Here is a 14,077-nt window from a genome sequence, read left to right on the forward strand (position 1 = left end):
GTACGTCACGTTATCGTATGCAACGTTAACCAGCCTTCATTTCTATTTACTCCACCCAAACTCCTCCCACTTGAATAAGGCCCTAACGCAATTTGATAAATTACCCTGTTAGCTGGCTAAATTCTAGCCACCTTACTTCTTAGGTGGCTAGAATTTAGCTGGATATGTGCCCAAAAATTCATTTAGCTGGCTAACTGCTTTTGAATATGGATCTCATAATAAATAAGGGCAGATAAAGACCCAAATGGTCCATCTAGTCTGCCAGCAACTCCATGCAGATACCCCCATTTAGAAGTGTTATACTGAAAGTAAAGTGCTCCAATATTTTGTTGCATTGTTCCAAGGATGCTTCCCTTCCCCAAGTTAAAATGCAGTTAACTTATGCTGACTGCATATTTTAACTCAAGATGCATTAGCATACTGTTAGCTTACTGCTTCGTGAGTTTAAAAAAAATTAACTTGTGTGTTGAAATCCAGTGTACAGGTTCTTAACACACAGGTTATTGCATAGGCCTTTTAGTTATTGCTGAAAAAAAAGAAAAGCCGTGAGGGGCTTCATTGGAAAAAAACTGGGGGAGGCAAAGGACAGCAACACAGGAATTATTTGCATAGGGAGCAGACTTTTTGGTGTACAGTATTTTCAATTTCGCCAGGTACACCATAGAATACGTGAGGCTATTATATTTAAACTGATGCTTCACCTCTTCATTTATTTTATTTTTATGTATTTAAAATTCTTTTCTATACCACATGCTCCTATGATCACAGTGATTTACAATAAAATTAACATAAAAATATCGTGGCAGAAATAATGCAATGAATAGAGACAAAAGAGTCCAAAGGTTAAGCCACTTTTTCTGTGAACAGCTTGAGTGCCAGGATCTTAAAAATTAAAAGAACTGAAAATAACTTTTGCCTCTGTATCAGGGATTATAAAGGGGATGTGTTGGGCAAATGGAAGAGGAGGCTTGGTATAGGGGAGGAAGAATGCGGACTGAGTTGCGTGCTGGAAAAGGTTGTGAAGACAGGTTCTAGAGCGTGCTGTGGGAATCATTGAAAGATTTCTATTATGACAAATTACTATCTGGGACGTTGTTGGGGCAGCTGGGAGGAGATCTATCTTGGGCTGGGGGGTTGGACTTACAAATAGGTTTAACCTTCTTTACTGAATCTATATGTTTGCTATTAATGTATGAATAAAATAAGTATATGTTTTGCTTTCTGGAATGTCTTGGGCTTGAGGGTCTCTGGTGATGAGCCATAAGATCCTAAAATTCTTAAACAGATACTCAGTCGATATTGCTATGATCCAAGAGACTCATTTAAACATATAACATGGTAAATTGCAAAGGGGATGGGTCGAAGAGGCTTACTAAGCTTCTTCTGGCATGAGGAAAGCAGGAGTGGCAATCTTAATTCGTAAACCTTTTTCTTTTCAGGTTACCAAATATGTTCAAGAACTGAGAGGAAGGTTTATTATTTTTACAAGATAGCCTTTTGGGAAAACCTTTGATTATTTGTTACACATATGCTCTAAAGAACTACAATCATAAGATTTTTATGATCCTTCTTAAAAAATTATGACACTCTTTCTTGGGGCCAGTCATTTATATGAGGATTTCAATATTGTTTATGACCCTTTATTGGATAAATCTCATAGAGTCCCAACGGAGCAATTTATAGGCCATAAAGGTAACCCTATATTGTATAAACAGCTGGATTTGTTGGATGCATTGTGCATTCTTCATTCCACAGTTTGGGATTACATACATGTGTCATGTGCCCATGCATCTCAATCTCGAATTGATTATTCCTCTGCACTCAAGTAGGCCGGTCCCCACATGTGGGTTATGCACCTTTACCAGCAGATGGAGACGGAGTAAAAGCTGACATCACAGATATATAGCCCTGCCCCAACATAAGCCTGCTAGTATTCTCCGTTTCCAGCAGAATGTGGGCATGCAGTTCCCTACTGGGGATTGCTTGTAGTAAAAAAGAGGAAGATTAAGAAGAAAAGGAAAAGTTTATTGCACCACTTATACTCCTGAGGTGACACCAGTGGGTCCCTCCCTCAGTTGAGCGCATTAGTCCGGCAGCCTTTTCAGGCGTGAGCTTAAAAAAAAAAGGCAAAGTGGCTCGGTGGTACTCTCAGCCAGGGCTAACGGTTGAACTCAGGTAAAAAAAAAAATAAAGGTAAAAGGAACAGAAGGCAGAGAATAGGGACATTTTATTTCCCCTAATCCTTCCTTACCATGTTTTCCTCCCTCAGTGTGAGTTGTCGGCATCTTTTCATCTTCTCTTTTCATTTCTCTGGGGAGTTTAGTGAGGTGCAGTGGCGACCAAACTGCGGTGGATTCAGTAGCTTCTGGATAGGCCCCGCTCTCAGACTTGCTTCTTCGAACTGCATGGTAGGCCGTGGCGGCGTTTTCGTGCAATCATTTGTGTACATGCTTGCCACGTAGCAGTGTGGTGACATAGATGCAAACGTGCATGCCTTCTTGTTACGAGCGCGAGGAGCACGGTCGCCTCTAAAGCAGGTGTTGTGAACCCTTGAGCCATGGCCCGATTCAGGGAGGAGCCCCAAGACACACCACGGGAGGTAAGCTGGTGCGAGCATGGGTAGCCAGAAGCAGGACAAGGTAAAAGACAAGAACTGAAGGTCTGACCCTCAACCGAACCTGCCCGCCTCAGGATGACCAGCAACACAGTGTTGGTCAATGAACAGTCCTCCGACCGTTCCAAGCCCTTTCAGACCTGCCGCTGGGTAACGGCAATAGGCGGCATGCCGGACAGAAGATAAGGGCAGACGAAGACCTTAAAACATAGAAGGCTCCAAAACAAGGCACTGAAGACGAAGACTCTGGAACAAGGTACTGTAGACGTAGACTCTGAAACAAGGTACTGTAGACATAGACTCTGGAACAAGGTAAGGAACTTGGAAGGTTGAGACATTGGCACAGTCCCTCAGGGCACCCTACACAGCCAGTACCACTGGTCTGGTTACGGACCACCTTGACCTACATCCGCAAGAGGGGGGCCAGCGCAGGAAGGGTAAGAGGTACTGAAGAATCAGGAACAAAGTACTGCACACCAGCAGTCAGAAGCAGGACATTTTTTACTTTTGTAGCTGCTCCTTTCAGTTTTTTTCTAACAATTTTTCTCATTTTATCAAAGTTTCCCTTTGAAAGTTTAGCATGGGAGCCTTGGATTTGCACACTGTTCCTTTTCCAGTCAATGAATATTCATGATGATTGATTTGCATGCATTATCTCCAGTATATGCAAATCTATCTCCATGCAGATTTATTGTGAATATCCAGAAAACCTGGCCTGTTTGTGGCTCTAGATGACCAAAGTTGGCCACCTCTGTGTTCGTGTCCTAAGGCCTATATCTAATCCCAACCCCTCTGGAGTGGGCTAGTGACTTTCCCACAGAGAGTCAAATGGCTAGGGGAGTTTCAGATGTAACCAAAGGAGTCACCAGATATAAATGTTAGGCAGGAGGAAGAATAGAAAAAGGAGAATCTCCTTCCTACTGGGTCTCCTATGATATGGATAAGGGGTCCAGAACCTACCCAGCACATCTCCCAGGGGAAAAGAGGGAAGGCAGACTCCTGAAAATAAGATATTGTAACCGTATCCAAAAGTCAGTAAGGAGGCCCAGACAACTGATCCGCAAAGATAGACTTTTATTGCCAGCAAGATGCAGCTAAGACAAGGGCTTAGTACAACTGCATGCCACGCCCCCTTAGGAGCAAACTTTTATACACCTTACAGTTCTTATCTTTCACACATGCGTTCTACTTTCTGCTGAACAAACAATTTACAAACTGCTGAACAAGCATTTGCTAGCGTGGTCCTCTAGTAGGTGTAGCTTATGATCAGACTATTGTTTCGTCATTTGATTGATGTGTTAGACATTTTATAGTGGCGATCGTATTAATACAATACAAATTATTATTCCAAAATGGAGTCACGTTTCACTAAATGTTAGTACGTAACTGCGTCACTACGTATTACATGCCGTTTGCTCAAGATGGCTGTGCGTTTCACTGCTGGCATGATTAGTTGAAAGGTTTTCAGTCGTCTCATTCTTCAGACGTTCACAAAATCGAACTCTTTCATTCTCCCCTTTGATACTTCAACTTCGGTCGAAGGCAGAAGTATCACTTTCATCTGTGAGGTAGCTGAAAAGACAGACAATAGTTAATACAGTTATCACTCCAGGTGGGCCCTAAGATGTTGCTAGGTTGTTGGTTTCTTCACGGGTTTGAGACGGGTGGGCCCTATTGGCGTCACCCCCCTTTGTAGCCCGGCTTACCCCAGCTAACAAAATGGCCCAGATAGTTAGTGGTATAAATGGCATCATAAGTTAGTATCAAGGTATTCATCTTCGGAGTCAGATGAATCAGATGAGGGAAATGTGGAAACTGAAGCATATTTGTTCATCATCATAATGTGGGCAGCTGCTCTTCGATCAGCAATTCTTTCAATCATTGAACGTAAGTTCCTGAAAATAAGAGGGAGACATAAAGGAAATAAAATACAAGTAATGAGGAGGAACAAGAAAGGAAGAAAGAGTTCCTTCAGCCCGGGAATCGAGGTAAGCCAGTTGGGCAGTGACGCTGTCCAATCAAAAACTCCAGTCCATGTCTGTACAGGAACATGGGCTAGGCGGACCATCCGGTCGGTGATGTCTTCGATGACTTTGCTCTTATCATCAATCTGTAAACAACAATTAGACAGATTAAATTTCCCACACACACCTCCTGGGCTAGGAGATAGTCCAGGGCCAACCGATTTTGGTAAACGGCTGTAATAAGTTTAGTGTTTTGCTTGGCTAAGATGTTGAGAGCCAGAGCAGAGTCATTAGTTAGGAGTTCTAATACTGCTTGAAGTCGAATGATACGGTTTAGCATGTAGATAGGGGTTCTATATCCGTAAGAACCATCTTCTGCCCATGTAGCAGGTCCATAATACTGCACAATTCGCTCGGGTGGCCACTCCTGGTCAGTCCAATCTCCAATCGAAACTTTGTTACTTCTACGACGCCTGTTTGGTTTCATGGGACTGTACACAGGGACTCCTAATGTCTCTCCAGCCGTGACTGGTAATAGGAAGAAACTTGGGCGGATCGTGGCCAAGAAGCAAGTTCCATACCAGCTTGTAGGTAGTTGTTCATATGCCCTTCGACCGCATACAAAATAATATCCGTCAGGAGCGGTGAAGGAAGTAGTGGGTACTCCAGCAGTTGTCCATGTCTTGTTTAGAGTTGGTTCAGTCCAGAAGGGAGCAGGCATGGTAGAATTCTCTGTCTGCCACCAGGTACGATTGTTTGTGCTGACAGTAAGGACCCCTGTGCAAGGGGAGTTCTCAATAGGTACGGTATATAGCTTTGAATGTTGTCGAGATATACATTGTCTGCCAATGACATCAGTCTGGAGAGCCCATTCGTATGGACTGGTTTTTCGTTTATAAGTTACAGTGGTATTCAGAGTATTGAGGTCAGATTGAAATACCTCTTTGGCTTCCCAGGGCCATTGCTCTCCTGCGTTCGTACCTCCACATACAAAACAATTTTTGACTTCTAAAGAAAGAGCTATGTTTTCAGCTAAATTCACAAACATATTTTTGGCTTGATGTGAAGTTGTATGTTTTTGTAATTCCTCAGTCAGTTGGGATACTTCATCGAAGAATGATTGATAACCAACCACAGTGGTTTGGTGGATGATGGGACGGGGTTTGTCTCTTCGCTGCGTGATTGTAATGTAGGTCATGGGATCTCTTCCTGTTCCGTCGATTCCAAATCCCCATGTGTCCTGCCAGGGGGATCCTTCACTCCTGAGTGGCCATTGCAAGGACACAATGTTTCCAGTTGCTTTTGTCAGTCTACCTACTCCTTGGCAGCCTGGGTAACCCCCCCCAGTATAGTCACACACCAGGGCCCATCCGGATAGGGTAAGATACCCAACACAAAGCATCCAGCTAGATGGATTAGCTACTCGATTGTAGGGACAAAGATATTTATGGTTGTAAGTACAGGATTCTTTCCAAGATTGAGATCCACAGTGGAGTGCATTGGGATGTTTATCAATTGCGTCACAGGCGTCGAAAGTAAGTGTAACACTAGATCCTCCTCCCACTAGGATCTTGGTAGAGTTGATGTAGTACAAGATTCCTTTTCCCTCTGGTACGATGCTGGTTGTGGGACTCTTTGGCAACCCAGCAGTGAGGGTAATGTTGTAGTACTTGGGAGTGGTTGGAGAGTGACAGATGACTTTATTGCCGTCCACGCATCGATGAAAGGATTGATACCCTTGGGTTGTATTTAAAGCACAAGCAGGTCGTGCTGTACAAGGCGTTGGAGGTTGAGATTGATGTATGATTGTAGAAACAAGTTGAAATCCATCTTGAGTTGTAGTACGTATTTGTTTGATGCATTCAGAACAATTCTTACTCAAGGGAAGCTTAGGAGATAGAGTTGATGCACATGAGATCAGTAGTAAGACCTGTAGACATCTTGACAATCGAAGGAAGGAATAAGGAGCAGTATAGATCTGGCGTTTTAGGCTGGGGTAGCACCCCATCTTCAGAACTCTTGAGATAGCTTTTTAGCACTTCATGTTGTGATGAGGAGAGTTGATTTCATGTATTATTGTCTCTAAAAGAAGGAAAGAAATGGATACATTAGTATTCTTCAGTAGTTTACTTAAGTCTTTTACTCAGGGGTATCTCTCTGCCTGCCTTGAGTGAATTTTAATTTATGGTCCCCTATCCTGGAGACCTGCCACTGAGAGGAAGCAGGTTTGAGTCGAGTCCAGTGAATCCATGATGGACATCCAGAGACTTTTACAGCTGTAGGAGTGGTTAATAGCACAGTATATGGCCCTTTCCATCGAGGTTTGAGGAAATCAGATTCATCCCATTCCTTTATCCAGACAGAATTTCCAATTTGAAATGGATGAGTTGGTGTCAGCAAGACTAGCGGTTCAGTCTCACAAGTGTAGTTACGGATGGCAACGACTGTGTCATACAGTCCTTTGAGTTGGTTGCTGAGAGACATTTCTCCTTGGATTTGTAGCGATTCAGGAAAGGATGGGAGAGGTGGAGGTCTTGCATACATCATTTCATACGGTGTTAGGCCAGACTTCCTGGGGCTGCATCGGACATGTAGTAAAGCTAACGGTAGGATGTCTGGCCATTTAGTCTTTGTTTCCTGACACAATTTAGCTATTTGATTCTTCAGAGTTCTGTTGGCTCGTTCAACTGCTCCGCTACTTTGGGGTCTCCAAGCACAGTGCAAATGCCACCTGAGACCCAGAATTTTACTTAATTGTTGAGTGACTTCACTGGCAAAAGCTGGTCCATTGTCGGAATTGATTTGTATTGGCAATCCGTATCGTGGTAAGATTTGATGAAGAAGTAAGGACACTACTTCTTTAGTTGTTTCAGTTCGTGTAGGCATGGCTTCAATCCAACCAGTATATGTACAGACTGCTACTAACAGTGCTTTGTATCCTTTTGAAGGAGTCATATGAGTAAAGTCAATTTGACAAACTTGAAATGGTGTTGTTCCCCATAGGATATGTCCGGGGGCAGGACCAGGTCCATTCCGGGGATTGTTCTTCGCGCAGGTGACACATTGATTAATGGCATGCTTTGTTAGCTGAGTAATTCTGTTGACGTAATATGTTTTTTCCAATAGTTTTGTTAATGAGTCTCGACCAAGATGGGTTTTGTTATGGGCTTCTTTAACTATAGTCCAAGCAATAGCTTCCGGTATCCATATTTGACCATCTTGTAGAATCCACCAACCATTCTGCTGGTGAAACTGCTCATTCTGTGCCCAGCCATTCTCTTCGACAGAATAAACAGGACTTTCAGTTGGGAATTGTAGGAGTGGGCAAGCTTTGGCTGTTATTTGCAATGACTGCACACGTGCTGCTTCTTTCACTGTTTTGTCGGCCCATTGGTTTCCTTTTGCAATGGGGTCTGACTTTCCTGTATGTGCCTTGCAATGCATGACAGCTACCTTTTTTGGTGCCCAGACAGCGTTTAGCAAATTGTGTATTTCAGATGCGTTAGTTAACTGCTTTCCTTCAGCAGTTAGAAATCCTCGTTCCTTATATAGGGCTCCGTGTACTTGAATGGTAAGGAAGGCATATTTAGAGTCAGTATAGATGTTTACAGTTTTCCCTTCTGCCAGCTGCAGAGCTCGGGTTAGTGCAATTAGCTCAGCTTTTTGTACAGATGTTCCTGGGGGTAGAGGCTCAGCCTCGATGATGTCGTCTTCAGAAACTACAGCATAACCAGCGACCCGAATTCCATCTATAACCTGGCTACTTCCATCAGTGAATAAAGTCCAAGCTCCCTGCCAGGGTTGATCTCTTAGATCGGGTCGACTGGAATGTACTGTGGCCATAACTTCTTCACAATTGTGGGTGACTGGTTTGGGAGCTGGCAATAAAGTTGCAGGATTCAAGTTTTTACTGTCTTGTATTTGGATTTCGGGAGTTTCACATAATAAAGCTTGGTATTTTACAAGGCGAGAGTTAGTCATCCATTTTGGTCCATGAGTTTCTAGTAGTCCTTGAATGGTATGAGGAGTTGTTACTTGCAGAGTTTGTCCAAAGGTTAGCTTGACTGCCTCTGGAATTAGTATGCATGCAGCCGCGATGCTTCGAAGGCAACCTGGCCATCCTTTTGCAACATTGTCCATTCCTTTTGACAGATATGCAACAGGTCGTTCCCATGAGCCTAGAGTTTGAGTCAATACCCCAATGGCCATTCCTTTCTTTTCATCGACAAATAGATGAAATGGTTTCAGTACATCTGGTAACCCTAGAGCTGGGGGTTCAATCAAGGCTTCTTTCAGTTGGTTCAGTCTTGCTAGTTCGTGTCCTTCCCATTGGAAAGGTTGAGATTCTGCTTCTTTTCCCCGTAACTTGTCGTACAGGGGTTGGGCAATAATCGCATAGTTGGCAATCCACAATCTACAGTATCCCGTAGCTCCGAGGAACGCTCGGAGCTCTTTCTTACAAGTGGGTACAGGTTGATCTCTTATGGAACTAGTTCGGGAGATTCCAAGACGACGAGTGCCTTCACGGATTTGGAAGCCCAAGTATTCTACTTTCAATTTACAAATTTGCGCTTTCTTTTTACTTGCACGGTATCCTTTGGAGTACAACGTCTTTAACAAGTGGAGGGTGGCAACTGCACATTCAAGATACGTTTCTCGAAACAACAGAAGGTCATCCACATATTGTATTACTGGCCCATACATAACTTGATACATCTTCAAGTCTTTTGCCAGTTGTTCACCAAACAACATAGGTGAATGCTTGAACCCTTGAGGCAAGCGAGTCCATGTGTACTGCTGCTTTATTCCAGTGTGTGCATTTTCCCATGTGAAGGCAAAAATCTTCTGACATTCCTCCGCTACCGGAACGGAGAAGAAAGCATCTTTGAGATCAATGACACTGTACCACTTTGACGCAGGAGAGACTTGAGCCAAGATTGAATATGGATTTGGTACGAGGGCTACTAGATCTGCTACTTGATTGTTTACTTTCCTCAAGTCTTGTACTGGCCGATAATCATTAGATCCCGGTTTCTTTACGGGTAACAAAGGGGTGTTCCAAGCAGATCGGATTCGCCGGAGAATGCCCAAATCATACAGTCTCTGCAGATGTATCTGGATTCCTTGCCTGGCCATATATGGAATGGGGTATTGAGGTTGATTGATCACCTGTGCATTCTGTTTCATCTCTATCCATATGGGGGTAGCGTCGACAGCTATTCCTCCCGGGTTCTGTTCGGACCATACTTGGGGTACACTATCCATCAGTTGTCTTCGTTTTTCGTTGAGGGGGGTGTTGTTGTTGTTTCCATATCGATGTTCGATGGTTCGTTCGACTATGGGAAGATGTAGTCTCCATTCTTCTTGGAGGGGACAAATGAGAGAGACTGGATTATCAGCGAAGGATGCTTTGATTTCACCAGTGGACTCGAATTGTAAATTGGCTCTTAATTTGCAAAGAAGGTCTCTCCCTATGAGTGGCACTGGGCATCCTGGGACGTAAAGAAATTGATGGGACACTAATTGCCCTCCCACTCGAACTTGTCGTTTCTGGAGAATGGGAGTGATCAGTGGCTTCCCAGAGGCTCCAACTATAGAGATGTTCTTTGAAGTGGGCGTGGTTATAGCAGTTGTCATTACTGATCTTTGCACTCCAGTGTCCAGCAATCCTTTGAATGTCTCAGTTCCCACTTTTATTTCCACCAAAGGATCAAGGGGAAGATTTCCCTTGTCTAGTCATGCTTCACTTTCTTCGCCGGATGTTTCACCCAAGGCCATCTGCCATTCAGCTTCCTTAGCTTTGGACGGAGTATATCCTTCCTGCTTCGATTGCAGGGACTCCGGGCACTCAGACTTCCAGTGTCCTTCTTGTCTACAAAATGCACATTGATTAATTCCTAACGGCATTCTTCCGCCTTTAAACGGTCCTCCTCTACTCGATCTTCCTCTAGGCGGCCCTCTAGAGGGTGATCTGCCTCTTCCTCTGGGTCCAGATATCCTTGATAGTGCCTGGACGGATTTCCAAAATTAGTCTCTTCCAGTGCTGCGGCTAACAAACTAACACTTTCTCTTAACTTTCGACCACTTTCCTTTTTATCCTTCTTTTCTCCGTCCGGTTCTCGGTTTACATAGACCTTGTCTGCCATTGCCTTTAACTGGCTGATAGTCATCCCTTCAAATCCTTCTGCTTTCTGTAACTTCCGGCGGATGTCCGGACAGGACTGTCCGACGAAGCTCATCACTATGATGGATTGATTTTTGGAGTCTTCTGGATCAAATGGACTGTACTGCCGATATGCGTCCATCAACCGCTCCAAAAAATTTCCGGGGGTCTCATCTCTTTTCTGCACCACGTCCTGGATTTTTCCCATGTTCACAACTTTCTTCTTTCCCTTCTTTAAAGCTTCAAGAAACATTGTTTGATAGGCAGCGATGCGCTCGCGCCCCGCTGAGGTCTGGTAATCCCAGGCTGGATCTACAAGCGGGGCGGATTCTTTTACTGCGTCTTCGGGATTACCATCCGACCCAGCTCCTTGCCGAGCTGCCTCTTCCATATTTAATTGTATTTGTCGTCGTTCTTCAGTGGTAAAAAGGATGGAGGCTAAATGCCGAATGTCAGCCCAATTGGGATTGTGGGCTGTAAAAATTCCTCGTAAAAAATCTATCATCTGATCTGGTTTATCAGCGTAAGAGGGGCCAAGCTGTTTCCAGTTAAAGAGATCACTGGAGGTAAAAGGTATGTAGGTAAATAATTTTATAGTCTGTGTAGTACGATATTCGTTTTCTTCGGTCGGGACCAAGGGAACTACTGTAGACGTTTCCCTGATTGGCAGGTGCAAACTTGCGGCTTGGGTTTTGCTACGAGTGCCGTCTGCAACGGACGACTCGCCGCCGTCTTCAACTTTCGCTGCCTCAACTTCAAGTCTTACTTCGGAAGACGGTGCTAATCTAGGATCGGCCTGCGCATAGGCGGGGGTTGGTGGCAAGGTATACAATTGAGGACAACTAGGAACATATGGTGGCGGCAAGAGATGTTCCGCTTCAGACGGCGCTGCGGGCGGCAGGGGTTTAACTTTTTTTTCTTGAGTCTCTGAATTCCCTTGCACTACAAATATGGCCGCCGCAGATGACGTATCATCTTTGATACTCAAAATGGCCGCTTTTTCCTTTCTCTTCCGGTTTGGGGACTTCCGGTTCCCCATTTTGTGCACCTGAGCCACAATTACGAGGGCGGCTCCCTCCACTAACTTCTTTGCCCATGACGGAGGATCTACAATGACTGCAATCCAAGCAGTTATGTATGGTATATCTTCAGGACAACCCAGATTCCCTTCTTGGGTAACGATTTTCTGGACCCTCGCGGCCGTTAAGAAATCGAAAGTTCCTTTCGGAGGCCAATTTACACACAAACTGGGCCACCTATGGGTGCATCGTTGAATCATTCCGGGTTTCGTACATTTATGTCTATCGAACACTTCACTATAGTGCTTCGTCATGACTTTTAATGGAGTTGAATAGCCCCCTCCCATTAGGATAGAATCACAGACAAAGGAGGGAAGGGAAGACGGATAGGTAAGGGGTCCGTATCCGTCAGACACAAAAGGGTCACACTCGCCTCGACTAGAACGCGGTCGCCCGGTCTAGACCTGCGAGGCCTTTCACTCTCTTTCACACAACAAGAAACCTATTCCCGCTATTTTACACTTCGCTATTTTTACTCTTATGCGCGTGGCTTTCGGAACAGGATTCCTACTAACCACTGCGCGGGGTGTGATCAAGGCCCCCTCGGTCCGCTTGGGGACGGACCGGCTACTCTTTATCTATTCTCCACTTAATCCACTGTTCCCCAAAATACTCGCCTGCAGGGTTCTTCCGATCGTCACGAAAGCCTTCTTCCCGGATCACTAGCCCAGAGGTCTCAGAAGAATTTCTGTGGAACGGTCCCCTCAGAAACCTGATCGCTGAACTCAGCGGTGGCCACTCACCAGGTAAGTCTGGGGGATCGCTCTGCCACCAAACTACCGGACCCACTGGGGGGCTAAAATAGCGTCCCCGGTACCTCCTGGCTGGCTCGCCAAATGTAACCGTATCCAAAAGTCAGTAAGGAGGCCCAGACAACTGATCCGCAAAGATAGACTTTTATTGCCAGCAAGATGCAGCTAAGACAAGGGCTTAGTACAACTGCATGCCACGCCCCCTTAGGAGCAAACTTTTATACACCTTACAGTTCTTATCTTTCACACATGCATTCTACTTTCTGCTGAACAAACAATTTACAAACTGCTGAACAAGCATTTGCTAGCGTGGTCCTCTAGTAGGTGTAGCTTATGATCAGACTATTGTTTCGTCATTTGATTGACGTGTTAGACATTTTATAGTGGCGATCGTATTAATACAATACAAATTATTATTCCAAAATGGAGTCACGTTTCACTAAATGTTAGTACGTAACTGCGTCACTACGTATTACATGCCGTTTGCGTTGCAAATGTTAATACATTCAAGATGGCTGTGCGTTTCACTGCTGGCATGATTAGTTGAAAGGTTTTCAGTCGTCTCATTCTTCAGACGTTCACAAAATCGAACTCCTTCAATATCAGATGCAGCACAACAGAAATTTCATTTAAAGGAACTGTTAACGTTCACTTTTATTAATGATACTCAAAAATCATAAGCAGAATTGTAAATACTATGACACTAACAATACTAGTTATAACAGTTAACACTGTTCTGTTTCTTTGCTTTCATATAGATTACAGTAAATCAGATTAAAAGAAGAACTGGTTCTTTCAACTACCTGAAAACTTATCAGATAAGTAATTCCTTCTAAAAGGGGTTTTACTTGTATTGCAATTAACTGCTTAATTATTGCTCATTAAAAATATTTGAGTCTCTGTGTATATTATATTTTTCAGAGGCTGAAAACTATAGCTGTATTCTAGATGGATGGTAATTGTTTTCTCAGTTTGTCTCTTTCCTTTATATATGTATGTTCCTCTTTCCATCCTTTGTTTCTACACTGTGTTTTACTCTTTACAGATTTTCACTTTGTTGCGCCCATCGGTCACAGATGGCTGCAACCTTTGCTGCTCACCTGTCTTTTCCCTGCACCAGCGATTCTCAAACCATGGCGGCCTCAGCCTACAAACGCTGCCTTCCCCGGCGTCCCTGGGACAGCGTGGGCGATCCCGTCTGCCATCTTGAATCGGGGATTACCTAGGGCATGCGCGCGTGTGCCAGGCCCTCTCTTATTCACGTCATGGCGGGAACCTTGGGGGCGTCCCCTCCGCATGACGTCACCCGCCAAGTGTATCTATACCATCCAGCCTATGCTTCCTACGAGTTAGCAAGGACTTCCTTCTTGCTTATTCCACTCCATTTGGAGACGCTTCACTTCACTACTCTGAACTGGTTCCTGAACTCCTGAACTTAGAACGCTTTAGGTACCCGCTCTTCAGGGGCCTTGTTATGTTCTGGCTATAGGCTCCTCGGAGGGCCT

At 44.4% G+C, this 14,077-nt stretch overlaps 1 protein-coding gene across 1 annotated transcript; it reads right to left on the minus strand.

Annotated features, from left to right (window-relative positions):
• Window positions 1-4,488: 4,488 nt before the first annotated feature.
• Window positions 4,489-11,132, minus strand: LOC115096759. Its single transcript, XM_029611836.1, has 4 exons — window positions 10,515-11,132; window positions 7,966-9,765; window positions 4,659-4,724; window positions 4,489-4,509 (listed from the first exon to the last, which is right to left on the minus strand). The coding sequence occupies exons 1-4, from the start codon at window positions 11,130-11,132 to the stop codon at window positions 4,489-4,491; spliced, it is 2,505 nt and encodes an 834-aa protein (XP_029467696.1).
• Window positions 11,133-14,077: the final 2,945 nt, after the last annotated feature.

This window comes from Rhinatrema bivittatum, chromosome 1, assembly GCF_901001135.1.
Source record: "Rhinatrema bivittatum chromosome 1, aRhiBiv1.1, whole genome shotgun sequence".
Taxonomy (NCBI): Eukaryota; Metazoa; Chordata; class Amphibia; order Gymnophiona; family Rhinatrematidae; genus Rhinatrema; species Rhinatrema bivittatum.